Source organism: Eschrichtius robustus, chromosome 5 (genome assembly GCF_028021215.1).
Source record: "Eschrichtius robustus isolate mEscRob2 chromosome 5, mEscRob2.pri, whole genome shotgun sequence".
Taxonomy (NCBI): domain Eukaryota; kingdom Metazoa; phylum Chordata; class Mammalia; order Artiodactyla; family Eschrichtiidae; genus Eschrichtius; species Eschrichtius robustus.
In genome coordinates, this window is record NC_090828.1 from 62,973,216 (window position 1) to 62,989,298 (window position 16,083).

The window sequence follows — 16,083 nt, forward strand, 5'->3', positions numbered from 1 at the left end:
ATAAAATCTCTTAAAATATACCCCTTGCTACAGATGTTCAAAACTACCATTAGTAAGAACAGCAGGTTACTGAACAGCATATATAGCATGGAGCCATTAAAATATACTATATATAGAATCTGTTAGAATATATTTATTTACAGTAAGTCACCTCTAAGTGATAAAGTAATAGGTAATTTCATCATCTTTTTGCTAATATTAATTTTCTATTTATTCAACGATGACAATGAATTATAGCTTTAAGCTAATAAATATGTTTTTAATACTAATTCTGATTGCCAATCCTAACTACAACAATCTGCTCAAGATAATGGATTACTGTGTTACCTATTACAAGTCCCATTTTTTTTATTTTGAGAAAGAACAAAACTTTTAACAAACAGGAATAACTTCCAGTGGTGGGATATTCAGGCATTAAGGAAGATGAAAACAATTCCGTTATCATGACAAGACCCCACCCACCCCAAATTCATGATAGGGAGTTATAGTTCTTTCCCATTTATCCATGAGAAAACAGTACAGAACCCTGGGAGAAAATGATGGTCCAGTGGACAAAAGAGGAAATAAATAACCTCAACCCAGACAGCATTTGTACAGCCCTCAGAAACACTTTCCAAACCTTAACTAGTTCCTGGGCACAGAAGTAGACAATATTGCTATGTGTGTTTCAGGCATAAAATACATATACAAGTCCCCCCCCCCAAAAAAAAAAATCAGATTCAAACTCCTACCCTGCAAAATTTACAGATGGTTTTTCAACCCAAATTAACCTTTCTTTCTTTCTTTGATGAATTTACTGGACAGATGAAAAAAAATGAGCTCCAAAAAACGAAGTCAAGTAAATTCACAGCTGGTTAAAACAATACTCAGAGAATGTTAATACAGAATACACAAAGCTAAAAGGAACATTTAACATATAAGGTTATAAAAATAAAATCCAAAGGAGATCTTGAGAGACTAGAATGAAATGAAAACAACATTTATGTAAGCCACTGTAATATGAGACTGTTTGCTTTAAATCTATTTAAATTCTACAAATACAAAGCAGGGAGGGAGCTCTCAAACTTGTCTGAGAGGTGAAGGGGTGGGTGGGGTGGGGGACCTGGGCATTTCATTTGACCACTGGGGCTCCCGCGACAGTCTAGCATAGCTGCTAAAAGGCTAACAAAAAACCTTGGGCCTTAAGGAAGCCACAACATGCTTCATGACAAGATGTCCTTATGACTCTATACCAAATCAGATCATAGATTTTAAAAGGGAATAAACAGATGAAAGAGCTATGAACAGCAGGGGTGTCTTAAAGGGGTGTCTTATGGGAGTAAAAATTAAAATATTTCTACATGGGAAAACAAGAAGAAATGTGTGAAAATTGTAATATTTAACACAGTATTGAGAAGAGATTCCTAATAATTAGAGCTATCAAACAAAGGAACAAGTTGCTTTATAAACTGGGTAAGCTCCCAACCATTGGAAGTGTTTATGGAGAGGGTTACCAATTGTCAGGAATGTTGTAAAATCAATTCCTAAATTGTAAAAGAAATATATTAGATATTTCTAAGGCCTTCGCACCAAAAGTTTCTGTGAGTCCCCACCCCACCCTTTACCTTTAATGTAATTTATGATAACTAACTAATTAAAATCAAATCTTATACCTCAAAATAAAACAGTATTTTTCTTTTACCTATTCATTTATGAAAAGCTATTCTGGCTTTCAATTTCAATAATCCTGCTTTTGCTGCAAGTTTTGACCAAATTAGTTTTAACTTTTCATTGCATTCTATCTTGAATAAAGGCAAGAATATCGACAGCACATCTACATAGTAACTTATTTTATTTTGTTAAGTGCTTATTTCTCAGTTATGTAAGAGTATGCAAAACAGAAGACTAGAGGTAAACAGCAAAATTAATAAACAATGGTTATCTCTGGATAGCACAGCTGAAGGTAAATGTTTTCTTTTTTTATTCTGTTTTTTTCAATTTTTCCACAACGAACATTCATATTTTTATAGTTACACAGGGGGTAAAGTGTGTTAAATGATTTCACACAGAGATTAATGATCTGGTCATTGCACAAAGAAAAATGGACATTGCTATGGTAATGGCCACAGTGAATATAATCTTTCCTTGAAAAGCTATCTTGATCTAAGAGGTCCTATTTTCTCTAAGAAACTCTCTATTACACCCACGTACATATAATTCTAGAGATAATTTTCTTCTGAACTGAATTATGTGATGGTTATAAATAAATCTAAACAAAAAAATGAATAAACACAAATTTACATTTTAAAATACTTAATGAAGTTAAAATGTGCTCCTATTTTCTTTTCTTTTTGGTTCCATACAACACAAAGAACATTTTCTACTCTTATTACATATTAACTACACAAAAAAAGAGTAAGAAATAGTAGTATGAAGAATGTCTTGTGTATAAATAGCCTTGCTGAGTACATAATGTTCTCTTACTCTAGGGACAGCAGGGACAAATACCTGACACAACTTGTGTGAATAAAATTAAGTAGACAGTAATAGTATACCCATTCAAGTAAAACTTTACAAATAGGGAAAATCTTGCTGCTGTTAGAGTTTCAAACCTGTTTCTTCATTTTTAAAACAAAGTGGTAGGACTAGATTACCCCTAGGATCTCTTCCAATTCTAACTTACAGCATTTTTTAAATTGTTACAATTCCCTCTCTATAGTTTTTGAGATGTCACTGCGCTCTTCTCATCCTGTCTTCCTTTTTATATAATTTGTTAAATTATAAGAATGAAATCACAAAAAGGGTTTGTTCAATAATCCCATGGGCCTGTAAGGTAAGGGTGTAGAAATTCCAATCCTTAAGACATATTCAGCTCTTCATTAAATTTCAAATATAAATACTAAAAGCAAACAATCATTTGTGCCTGTAGTTGCAAAATAAAAAGCAATATGGCTTTAAAAGCTTTAACGAAATTTTTAAATGGCATAAAATAGGTTTTTGTTCAAGAACATCTGTATCTGGGTACTCTTCTTCTATCATACTCTTTCCATCTACCTTATCCTTTCATCTACTTTCTCCTTTATCTATTCCATCCTTTATTAAATTTAATTTGCTTCCATTTTCACCATTTATATATGTAAAAAGTGCTTTGAAAAGAAGTACAATACAAATTTAAAATATTAATGTCATTAGTTTTTTTAAAATATCATTAGTTTTTAAGTGAGTAGGTGGAAATTCTTGTATTTTCCCTCTAAATATATCACACTAAAACTCAATTAACTTAATTCTTATTTATGATATCTAGGCACAAAAGGAAGCTTTTTCCATGTAGGTCACTGGTCCTATTAAAATAATGTTTCTCATTTAAAAAATAAAAGCAGAAGAGGAGACCCCAAGAAGAGATTAGCAGAAGAGTTACACTAATTTTATAATTTCAGCATAAATTAAATGCAAATTTATAATTTCAGTATAAATTCAATAATTTCAGTATTAATTAAATTCAAAACTATATTTTGTTCCTTAAATTGCAATGAATGCTTGTAAAATTTTATTATATCCCCTTTTGTTTTACAAAGGTAAAGATCAACTTTTTTAAAACTCTTACAACTTCAAATATAAGCTTTCACTCTCTTGAGGTACAATAATAACTACTATACTTAAGGAAAACTTTGTGATCTTAGTTAAAACCCTACAGTAGCCATTTCTAGCTACAGTGGTATTTCATTACCATGTTATAGTTTTTCCCAACAGACAAGTACCACTGAAATAGATGGAAAAATACATACTCAATTATTGGTATGTTATTTAGCTATAATCACGAGTCATTTCTAGGATATCAAGAGAATCCAGGGAAAAGAATGGCAAATGTCACATACTGGTTGTGGAAGTTTTGAAATGTATTTACAAATTCTTTGACACTCCTCCCTTCGAGAGACAGGATTTACCTCCTTTGCCATTGAATCTGAGCCCATCTTAGCAACTCACAAGGAACAGGATGCAGTGGAAGTGATACTACGTAACTTCCAAGGTTAGCTCAGAAAAGGCTCCACAGCTTCTGCTCTTGAGCTACTCATCCTGGGAGAAGCCGTAACTATATGAGAAGTCCCAACAACTTGAGACCACCATACTGGAAAAGCCACATGCAGGCTGAGCTCCCTGTGCACAGTCAGCATCAACTGCCAGCTCTGTCCATCAGCCGTCTTAAATCTCCATCTCAGCTGAGCCTTCAGATGAGTGCAGTTGCAGCCAACAACTAACAGGAATCGCATGAGATAACCAAGTGAGAACTGCCTGGCTGCCATTCCCAAATTCCTGAGTCAAAGAATTGTGAGCAAAACAAAAAATGGTAATTTTAAGCCACAAAGTTTAGGACAAATTTGCTGTATAGAAATAATAATAAGAACAGTGGCTTATCTACTTCACATAAAAAACTCAAGACCAGCAGGGAGGAGACCTAGCGACCATTTGCAACTCCACTACTAACTAGACGAAATTCACTTGCCTGAGTGAATCAGTTAATTCTTTGGAATTCAGCTTCCTCATCTATAAGAAAGTTAGGCAAGATGAACTTTAAGGTCTCTTTTAGCTCTAGCATTCATTAAATTTTTAAACCTGCAAATTGCCTCCTCCTGATTCTCATTTTTGTTTCGTTATATTATACAACTTTTCTATTTCCAACTCAAGATTTGACTTTGTAGTGTATAAGTCAATAAAACATAAATGAATTTTTTGTATAAAAAATTACGATCACAATCTTAAAATAGAAAATTTCCTATCACTAAAACCCTTCTATGATTGGCCCTGGGTAATGGTCTTAACTTTGTACTTTTCCATACTTCTCATTTTAAATATGTGTGTGTGACTTTTATAATCAGAAAAATAAATCTAATAAAATTTAAGATATGCCTACCCTGTAATCTAGCAATTCCATATCTTAGAGAACTATTTGCACATCTGCACAAAAAGAAATATAAGCATTGTATCTTTAATTAAAAATTGGAAATCATAAAAATGATTGGATAAACTGTTGTTTATTCATATTTCAGAATACTGGCAAAACAACTACAATGTATTTGTGTGATATTTGGGTAAATTTTTAATTTAAATTTTTAAAGATAAACTTCATTACTCTTAAACCATGCTTTAATAAACTATTTCCTCTGGAAAGATGAGCAGAAATGTCTATCATATGACCTATGATAGCTCAAAACTTCAGTATTTGAACCCCTTCTACATATAAAGCACTAGGACAGAAAACATTTATCAGGAGCCTAATATGTATCTGGTTCATAATAGGTAATCCATATGTTATCCCATTTAATCCTAACATTAGAATTATCACCATTTTTTCATGAGGAAATTGATGTTCAGAAGTTTAAAACCTGGCAGAAGGCACAGCAATATTATGAGGCAATATTCAAACTCAGATCTGCCTAACTCTGAAACTCAAATTTCTCTTAAAGAAAAACCAAAATAGATATCCCTTCAATCCACTTCCAGCTAAACAACTCTACTTCAAATTCTTAAGCTTTCAGATGTCCAAATGACCCCATTTTCATCCCAATTGGAAAATATGATAAATATATAAACTATAAAAAGTAATTTTAAATAGACTAAAAGTTTAATTATAAAATATGATTTAAAGATCAAAAAGTCTTACTGTTTTTAAATATATAAGTCAAATATAATTCACATACTCTAAAAGTAAGTGTTCTCAGCTACTATTATAAAAAGTGTTTTATGAGAAAACATACTGAAATGAAGTATTTTTTTTAAATGAAGTATTTTGAAGTTGTCACCATCAAAAAGCATTTACTACAATATTTACACTGAGACATAATCATAATTAAGAAACAAATGATTATATAAATTATATTACACACAGAAGTTGCTGAAACAAAGAATCTAAGAGAAGTGAACAGAAGGAACAGAAGAGAGGACCTAAAAAGAACAGAGTAAAAGCAATGGTAATGAGCAAAGAAAGGCCTATTTCAAATCCTCTGATATCCCTCGAGAAATTATTTCTAGAAGAAATTCAAAAGCCATCCCCCCAGCCCCTCCCCCCACTACACACAGGGATCTCCTTCTAGCACCCTACCGTAAAGTATGGTGTTGCTGCAATGCAGTTATGTACAATTAAAGTAGCCACTGGAGATTTAAAAGCTAATCTGGAGAGTTTAGGCCAACAAATGACTGTAATGTTTTTCCTACATAGAGGAAAAAGTATCTATATTGAAGATCAGCTTTCTGCATTCTCCAAAATCAAATTCAATTCATAAAAACAAAGTAGAATTATTAGCAGACCATTGGATGCATAAAATAGGTATACTAAAATAGTATGAAGGTTTTAACCTACCATATAAACACAAACATAAAACTAGATTTTTATTGTTCTAGATCACATGAGGATGTTTAGATTATTTTAATAAAGTGTTTTGTAATATCACTAGACCATTTCATCATGTAATAAATAGTCTTCTAAAGTTTCTGCTGATGGGACTTCCCCGGTGGTCCAGAAGTTAAGACTCAATGCTTCCACTGCAAGGGGCACAGGTTTGATCCCTGGTCAGGGAACTAAGATCCAGCATGCCACGCAGTGCGGCCAAAAATAAATAAATAAATAAAATAAAGTTACTACTGACAACAGATTCAAGGTTTCCTTCCTGTCTCGCTGGCTTTAGCCAAGGAAGGGTCCCCCTGCACCCATTCATATTCAACTCAACTAGTATTCCGAAATCTCGCCTTTGAGAGATCATTCCACCTCCCCACAAAATGCCCTTAAAGAAAGCAGAATAACCAATTTAAAATCATATGTCTATTATCTAATCACTTCCTTCTTCGACATGTGAAGAATTAGCATTCTTACCCCCATTACTCGCTTCCCCTAGCTTCAAAACAAAATTATTACTGTTTTAGTCAATAGTGTATATATTTTTGAAAGTCTATTTTAAATATCAGCAAGTTTTCCCCATTTGTCATTACAGCAGCAGTGTTCTTAGAAGTAACTCTTTAAAGCTTAAAAAAAAAAAAAAAAAGCAAAAATTATAGCTAACCATTTACACAAATTTTTTTAAATAATTTTATTTTAATTTATTTATTTAACAAACATACATATAGTGTTACAATATGCCAGGCACTACTGCTCTAAGTGCTTACATATATTAACTCATTCAATCATCATCATAACCCCAGGCATTAAGTACTATTATTACCTCCATTTTACAGGTGAGGAAATTGAGGCATGGAGAAGTTGGTACCTGTCCAAAGTCACACTACTAATTGGTACAGAAGCCAGATTCAAACCCAGACACTCTATTTCCAGAGTCAAACTCGGAAGCAGTATACTAAACTACGTAGGGACTTCCCTGGTGACCCAGTGGTTAAGAATTCTCCTTCCAATGCAGGGGATGCGGGTTCGATCCCTGGTCCGGGAGCTAAGATCTCACATGCTGCGGGGCAATTAAGCCTGCATGCCACAACTACTGAGCCCACGCACCACAACTACAGAGCCCGCGCTCTCTAGAGCCCACACACCAAAACTAGAGAGAAGCCCGGGCCACAATGAAAGATCCCACGAGCCGCAACAAAGATCCCACATGCCGCAACTAAGACCCAATGCAACCAAATAAATAAATAAATATTTCAGAAAAATAAATAAATAAACTGCCTATCCAATTTGTTGAAAACTCTTTAAAATTGTTAGTCCAGGGACTTCCCTGGCGGTCCAGTGGTTAAGACTTCGCCTTCTGATGCAGGGGGTGTGGGTTCGATCCCTGGTTGGGGAACTAAGATCCTACACGCCTTGCGGCCAAAAACCAAAACATAAAACAGAAGCAATATTGTAACAAATTCAATAAAGACTTTAAAAATAAATAAATAAATTTTTAAAATAATAAATGAAATAAAATTGTTAGTCCAAAATGAGACTCCACAAAATGTTGCATTTTGTGGGAGCCTTCTTAGAGGGGAAATATACTATTACAAAGTTTAAATTATAAGGCATTAGATCAATTATAAGACCTCCATAAAAGAAATCATGTTTTCAAAAGAAGGATACTTGGCTTAGTTCATATGATATTATCAAATCAAAATGGGTTTTCAAAGGAAAAACATGTAAATGTTTAAATGTTTAAAAACGATTTAGTTTTTAAAATTTCAATCGTTAAATATATAAATCAATAAAAATATGAAATTTAGGTTTTACAGAAACCAAGATTATAAACAGATATAAGTCAAAAACCAATATTTGCTTATAAATTGTATACTAACAAAATACAAGAATGTTATAAGGAATTTATTAGAAATATTTATTATTAATAAACACTATAAAAGTTAAAATTACAAATTTCAAATTGACATTCTATTTCCCAGTACATTGCTTTTTTTTAATAACCTTTGCCATATAAGATATAACTTTATTATGAGATTAGAAAAGAAGCTACATTTCACATTCTTCTAGTAAATTATTCTAGACTTAGCTAAATTTTTTAAAAACAATTTCATTGTGCATATGACAACTTGGATAAATTTGGAGATATTTTCATAGGAGAAATATCTCTATGTCTTTCTATCTCCCATTTCTAAACTGTGAAAAGAGAAATGAATTTACAAACAAGAAGTAAAAATCTAGTTGTAGTTCTCGTCCTGTCACTAAGTAACTGTGTGACCTTGACTAAGTTATTCCACTCTGGGGTTCAGTGTCCATGTCTATAAAATGAGGAATTCCAACTAGATAATATCCACAAATCTGTATGGTAGTTCTAAAACTTTTAAAATTCTACTTTTAAAAAGTTTCAAAGGTTAAATCTCTCACCTCATCTGAAGAATCTAGTTGTCCCAATGTTCCTGTTGCACCTGCAAAACCTTTGGAAAGGAGAAAAAAGGTTGCCCTTCATAATTGTTATATATTGCTTTACTTTAAAATTATTTTGAGACATAACAATAACAAAAAACTAAGTTTTGTTAAGACAACTCATTCTAACAGTTATTTTGGCAGAATTCAACATTTATCTTTAATAAATTTGAGCCTAATAGGCTTATACTTCAATAGGAAATCTCCAGTGAAAACCCAGATTTAATAATCACACACATGGTGTTTCAGAAGAATTGCTTTCTTTTACTTTTAAACCATGGTTTACTAAAATATTGAACTACTAAACTTTAGGGCTACTCTTAAATAGCAACTGCTATATTTTTCATGAGTTAGAACCAGAACCTCTGATAAACTAACCAAATTCCACTTAAGAAAAATGAAATATCGTCTTTGACCGACTCTATCCTTTCTTGCTTCCAAATTTTTACTACTTTTACTACTTTCTTACAAAGAATGACACAGCACTTAAATTTCTTCAATGAGTAATGTTTGAAGGGTTTTTTGTTTTAGTACAGAAAAGTTATCATTGTTCAAATTAAATATTTAAACAAACCTTGAACTGCCAGAGTGCTAGTGCCAGCAGATGGTTCTTGTATACCATAAACAAGTTTATCCTCAGGATATGTAAGTCCAGAGCTCTTCAAAGCTATAAGGTATTTTTCATGACTTTTCCTTGCATAAGCATTTTCTCCAAGACCTAATATTTAAAATAAATTTAAAATCAGAAAAAATATTCCATTCAAAACATAAGTACAGCCATCTCAATAACTAATGTATACACATATAAAATAGATGAATATTCTAATGAAAGGGAAACCCTAGAATGAATAACATAAGATAGCTTCAGACAACATTTTTGTGCTCATGTTTGGCATTAACAATCTCAGAATGCACAGCATGTTTATAACAAATAATGAAATCCACTAAGTAACTGGGCATCTAGAATATGCCAGAGATTACATACAAAATACAGGGGGTGCAAAGATTAATAAGACATGATTCCTGCCTTCAAAGAACTTAAAATTACTGTAAAGAAAGGCAGATAATATGGTAAATGACAATTATGTAGCAGACTTCACCATCTGGTTTAACAACCTGTGCTCTCATAATACCGTACAACCAGACTTACCCAAAGCAGTTTTTGGAAAGGCTTCCTAGAGAAGATAATGCCTGAGTGGAATTTTCAAACAGTAACTGAGATTACTAATTTCTGTTTTACCAAGCATAATATGTTTTTATAATCACATTTAAGGATAAAAGTATAATTTCTACGGAAGTATCAGTTAAAACAAATTTATTCCAAAATTTTGAGAAGTTTAGGTTCTAGAATTAAACAATCCTAGGTCTTTCACTTTAGCATTTGGGCATATTAATGCCAATTTTGTCTTTTGTTTTTTTAATATATTATGGAAAATAGAATAACAATAAAATAAAAATACTGACATTTGAAAGTTCTTTAAAAGGAAAAATTACTCTCTGTCTGAAAGCCAAGTTACCATGTCATTTGCCACCTCTTAAGCAGATTATATATCTTTAATTAAGGTTTCAATCTCTCTGATTATAAAAATATATAGTAAATGAGTTTCTTTAGTATTTGTTGAGCTTTTCTCAATTTCCTCTCTTTGCTAGCCTCAATAATTGCAATAGATTAGTTTTGTTTTTTAAATCTCTGCCCAATGTCTGTCTGGGATAGTTTAAAAAAAAAACAAAAAACAAAAAACCTTCAGCACAGATTAAACAGATAGGAATACATCTATCCTTCAATTCAAGTCCAAAACTAAAAACAACCACAATTAGTCTATAAAGAATAAAGGACTTCTAGGGGTCCTATGTAAGAAATGACTAAATGTCTCCTGAATAATAAAAGCCATGTATTTATCTCAATAATAATATATGAAATTTTTGTAATACTTTTAATTAACAAAATACACTTCATCAACCCCTTACAACAAGCCTGAGAAAAATGAACATATTATCACCATTTTTATAAGTGAGGAAACTGAGGCTTACAAAGATATAATAACCAGTGAGTAAGCAAGCAGTGATTAGAAATGAACCTAGACTACAAATTTTAAACTTCTGAATCAAACCTAATGTAATTTCCATCACTACAAGTTAGCTAAAGATTTCTGTTGTTTTGTTTTTCAATTTCAAGAAATAAGAATTTAAAAGAATTGTAGAACGAAAAGAAGACAATTACCATAAATCATTCTCAAGGAATACATTCTTACAATGATTAAGAACAACTTGCTGTTCTTTTTCCCAACAGTTGATAGTTTCTGAATAAAGAACCATATTCTAGGTTGAAGAAATAACAGACTTTCAGGTATAATTCTGATATCTCTCTAGCATCATCACCAAAACTCAAACACAAGTGACCATCATTTTATCCTAGGCTGCTGCACTTGAGCTTCTGTTCTTGCCTCTTCCCATCTATTCCTGGCAAAATAACAAGCCATCTTTTTAAAGCACATATCTGATCATGTCACTCTTCAGATTAAAATATATCCATGACTTCCCACTACATTCAGGATAAGATATAAAACCTTAAATAGCTAACAAGGGCCTACCTAATCTAGATCTAGCCTAATGTGGTAGCCTTATTTGGGCCACTATCCCCCTACATTCATTTCATTTCAACCACGATAGCCTTTTTTAGTACCTTTTAAAAAAGTAAGCTCACTCTCACCCATAAATATTTCCACATGCTGGTCCCTCTGCATGGAATCTAGGAGGTGCCTAAGTGTTATGTTCTTTATAAATATTTATCATGTTTGGGGTTCAATAAGCATCCTGAATCTATAAACCAATGTTTTTCATCCAATTTGGGGAATTTTAGTCATGATTTTTTCAAATGTTTTTTTCTGCCCCATTCCCACTCTCCTGTCCTCCTGGGAGTCCAATTACATGTACATTAGGTCATCTGATTCTATCTAACAGGTCCCTGAGGCTCTGTTGTGTCTTCTCTCTGTTCTCTAGATTGAATAATGTATTAATCTGTCTTCAAATTCACTAAGTCTTTCTTCTATCCTCTCCAAACTGCTGCTAAGTCCATCCAGTGAACTTGTCAATTGCATTCTACAGTAATTGTCAGTTCTAGAATTTTTTTTTTTGTTTACATTTCTTCACTAAGATTCCTGATCTCTTCACTCATTAACATCATATTTTCCTTTACTTATTTGAACATATTTTCCTTTAATTTCTTCAACATATTTATAATAGTTGCTTTAAAGTCTTTAACTGCTAAATCTAACATCTAGGCCATTTCAAGGTCAATTTCTATTACTGTCCTTTTTCTTGGACATTCTAATGACATGTTATCAAAGATTCTGGATTCTGTTACCTTCCTTTGAAGAGTATTAATTTTAATTCTACAAGACATTCAATAAACAGCCTGATCACCTAGAACTCATAAAGACTTGGTTTTATACTTTGTAAGGGGCAGATTTATAGAAAGCCTGAGATTCTTAAAAAAGCCCTGCAAATTAACAGCAGTAATCTCCAAACTCTGTCAGGGTTCTAGGCTTCATTAAGGCTGACCTAGAGTAGAACTTACTCTCAGGTGTGGTCTTCTGGTGTGTCAACTTGATGCCTAGGGTACTGGTAAGGTCTCTCTAGTCTGGTTGAGCTGATACTCCAATGTCTCCCAACACTGCCTAACCTTTATCTTTAAAAGCTGCTTTTAACCCCATAGCAGTAACCCCACAGCACTCTCTAATAAGCCTTAGGTAGTCTCATCCTGTACATGTGTATCTCAGTTCTCAGCCAAGCACTTTTAGGGGTCCCTCATACATGTACCCCACAAACTCTTGCTATTCTGCCCCAAAGATTCCAGTTTCCAACTGTTTCAGCTGCCCTAAACTGTGACCTCTGCCTCCTTAACTCGGCTGGACCACCACGCTCTGCTTCAATACCAGCCCTCTATACTACACTCAGGAAGTTATCCCCAGACAGAGATTCAGAGAATTGTGAGGCTCATCTCATGCTTCTCCTTTCTCTCAAAGATTTACAGTCTTGTATTGCCTGCTGTCTAATGTCTGAAAACAACTGCCTCACATTTTTTCCAGTTTTATGTTATTTATGACATAAGGGCTAGTCCAGTAGTCAGAAGGAGAAAATGTTATCTACCCGGAATCTAACTCCACCCCGTTACCACCCAACTTGCCACATCCTCTAGCTAAATGACTTTCTCTCAATGTTTTACTTCAAATGTCACTTCCTCAGTGAAGCTTTCCCACCTCCTCCATCAATGAAATCAGGTCTCCCTTTTATAAACACTTGTCCTATCCCTTCACAGTTATTTACTACAGTTTATACTTACACAATTTTTTGGTTTGGAGACTTTGTTAATGTCATCTCACTCATTAGACCATAAGCTTTATAAGGGCAGAGATAGGAGTACCTGGCTTACTACGTACCTTCCCTACTCCAAGCTCTAATACCTAGCCCAAAGCCAAGCACACAGTGGGTGCTTAATGAGTACTCACTAAAGAAATAAATACATCAGATAAGACTATCTCTAAATAATACATGGTTAACAGTACACATAAAAACTTCACCACTCTAAAGAAAGAAGATACACTTCAATTTTCAAAACATGCTGTTCATGAGCCAGCATAAAGAACACTATTTAAACTATTTATAAGATTTTTAAATAATTGATATATTTACCATACTATAAATTTGAACTAAACTAAAGGTTTAAAAACTAAATTATTTTATATAACAGTACAAATATACTTAATAATTCCAAGTTTTATAACTTAAACTCTACGTCACTATAAAATCCTAGGCCACACAACACAAACGTTTAGAATAACAAAAATGAAGACACAAAAGTGGTTGCTGTTATTGTCTGGAGAAGGGGAAGTGGAATATAATTACGAATATGTCACACCAAATTTAGGAAACCTGGGTTCTAGTCCCAACTCTAAAATCAGTTAGTTGTGAGGTTTTGAACTGGTCATTTAATTTTTCTGGGGTTCAATTTCTTCATCCATAAACTAAGAAGTATTCTTAATAACTTCCAGCTTTAGCATTCTATTTTTAAAAAACTACATTTTACTTTTAAGTTCTAAAATACACAACTTTTTAATTATTTTAGTAATATAAGTAAATTTTAACCTTCTTCTCTTCTAAATTTTACTCACCAGAAGTCAGATCTTTGTAGCTTTGTTGGTTTGTCAAAACCTGAGTAAGAACAGACCGCATTGCTCCTCCCATTTTAGTTAGATCTTCTAAAAAGGAAATTTGAGGTTCCAAAAGCTGAAGGACTTTGTTAAGGTCTTTTTCTGATGGTACATCAGCTGCTAAAAAAAATATAATCAACGTTCTTTAAAATATTTGCTAAGAACAATATTTTATTCTTTAAAATTATGATGACTTAGATGACAGTATTTTATAATCAAAAAGTTAACATAAGAATTCTCTTTAGAAAGCAGGCACCCACCAAGCACCCAGCCTAGGACAGACTTGTTTAGGAAGTCAGTCCTCTGAGAAAAGATTGATGGGGAAAAGAGATGACTTCATAAGGTATTAAGCACTTAATTTGTGTAAGAAGCATTCAATTTAGGGTCCTAAACTTCCAGATGTATATATGTAATCATAAGATCATCTCAAAATTAGATAAACAGTGTTTAAGAAAAAAGTTAAGATCACTCTCTAAAATAAAACAGGAGAAATGAAATATATTGAGATAGCATAAGAATATTAGGACAAAATTATGTCAGCTCTAAATTTAAACCTGTGTAGCAAATAACCCATCCGTTATCATATTCAAAAATACAGATTCATATTAGCTAGAGGTCAAAGCAACTAAAATGAAAAATATGGATGTTTTTACTAAAACAATTTTAAAATACAAGGCAAGATATGCTGGTAGAGGGGGAGAGAAGAAACCTGGACAGCAACTAAAAAAGAATATTTAAGAGGAAAAGAAAAAAAGATGTTTTAGAGAAACTGAGGTCTAAAAGGAAGAAGTGAATAGAGAGATTTAGAGTTTAGCCATAACTGGTTAAAAGAAGAATACATATAACGGAGCTAACAGGGGGCCTGTGTGCCCAGAAAAGGGGTCATCAAGTTCATTCAATATTTATTCAGTATCTACTACACGACAGGCACTGAGAAGCAGAACTAAATAAGACATAGTTCCTACCCCCAAGGAACTCACAACCTAGTTCAAAGATAACCTGTGAATGAAATTCTAGATAACTGAGTCATGGGACCCAAGCCAAAAAACCTTACTTTCTCAGTGGAAAACCAATACCGTATATTATTCTTCTTTATATTCTCCCCAATGACTTATGTAGTAACATAGTAGATATTTAATTAGCATTTGTTCTTGATTTCCAAGGGCTCTAACACTGGTCTAAGGATGGTAGGGTGAAATGGGAAATGGAATTCAAGGCAACTGTCAAACCACAAGATTATCTGAGCTTCCATATCTCAGATTAGATGATTTCAAGTCCTTTCTTTAATTTTAAACAGTGATCTCTGCAGAAAGTAATTCAGAGATTTTGCATAGACAGAAGAAATTAATGCTGAGCACAAGTGGTAATATAGAGAGGAAAACTTCATGAACCTAAGTTCATGAAACTCATCTTAAGACAAAAAAAGTACTTCCATTCATTCCTTTATGTTTTCAGATAATGGTAACATAATTATCAAAGCTATGTACATATGTCATCTACCACTTATAACTGCTAAATGTCACCAAGGAAAAAATAAATATAATACACTCATATGAATTACTCTTTGATTAAACTAATGGTAAGCTTTATGGTTCTCACAATAAATGATTTCTACCTACTACTTTTCTAAAATAGAACACTTGTAGTACAAAATGTAAACATCCAAAAAATCTGTTAACTAGCATATGAGAAATAAAATGGAAGGCAATTTCAATAATCCAGCTGGTCTCCACTTCCTTCATTCCAAAGAGAGAGCAGTTTGGGACTAAATCAAAATAGTATTTCTTTCTATATTTTAAGACATACTCTGAGAGGAAAAGTACTTGACAAAAGATTGTATATTTTGCTTAAAATGTAAAAGTGAAGAACTATAAGTATTTGCTCACAATGCAAATAGCATGATAGTTCTAGAAATGATGAAGATACTATATTTCTTCACACTTTTAGGATGGAAAATAGAAGATAAACATTTGTGCCATAGTTTCAAATTGGATTTAAGATTTATAGAATTAAATAATTTAAAAGCTCTAAAAGTAATGCAAA

General features: G+C 32.8%; 1 protein-coding gene across 1 annotated transcript in view; it reads right to left on the reverse strand.

Moving 5' to 3' along the window:
• The window catches only part of UBR3 (ubiquitin protein ligase E3 component n-recognin 3), a 229,904-nt gene that overhangs the window by 160,521 nt on the left and 53,300 nt on the right, over positions 1-16,083 (reverse strand). The window contains exons 3-5 of the mRNA XM_068544929.1: positions 14,002-14,160; positions 9,405-9,548; positions 8,792-8,841 (exon numbers count right to left, since the gene is read on the reverse strand). Of these exons, the coding sequence (XP_068401030.1) occupies positions 8,792-8,841; positions 9,405-9,548; positions 14,002-14,160 (353 nt within the window). The remainder of the gene's footprint in view (positions 1-8,791; positions 8,842-9,404; positions 9,549-14,001; positions 14,161-16,083) is intronic.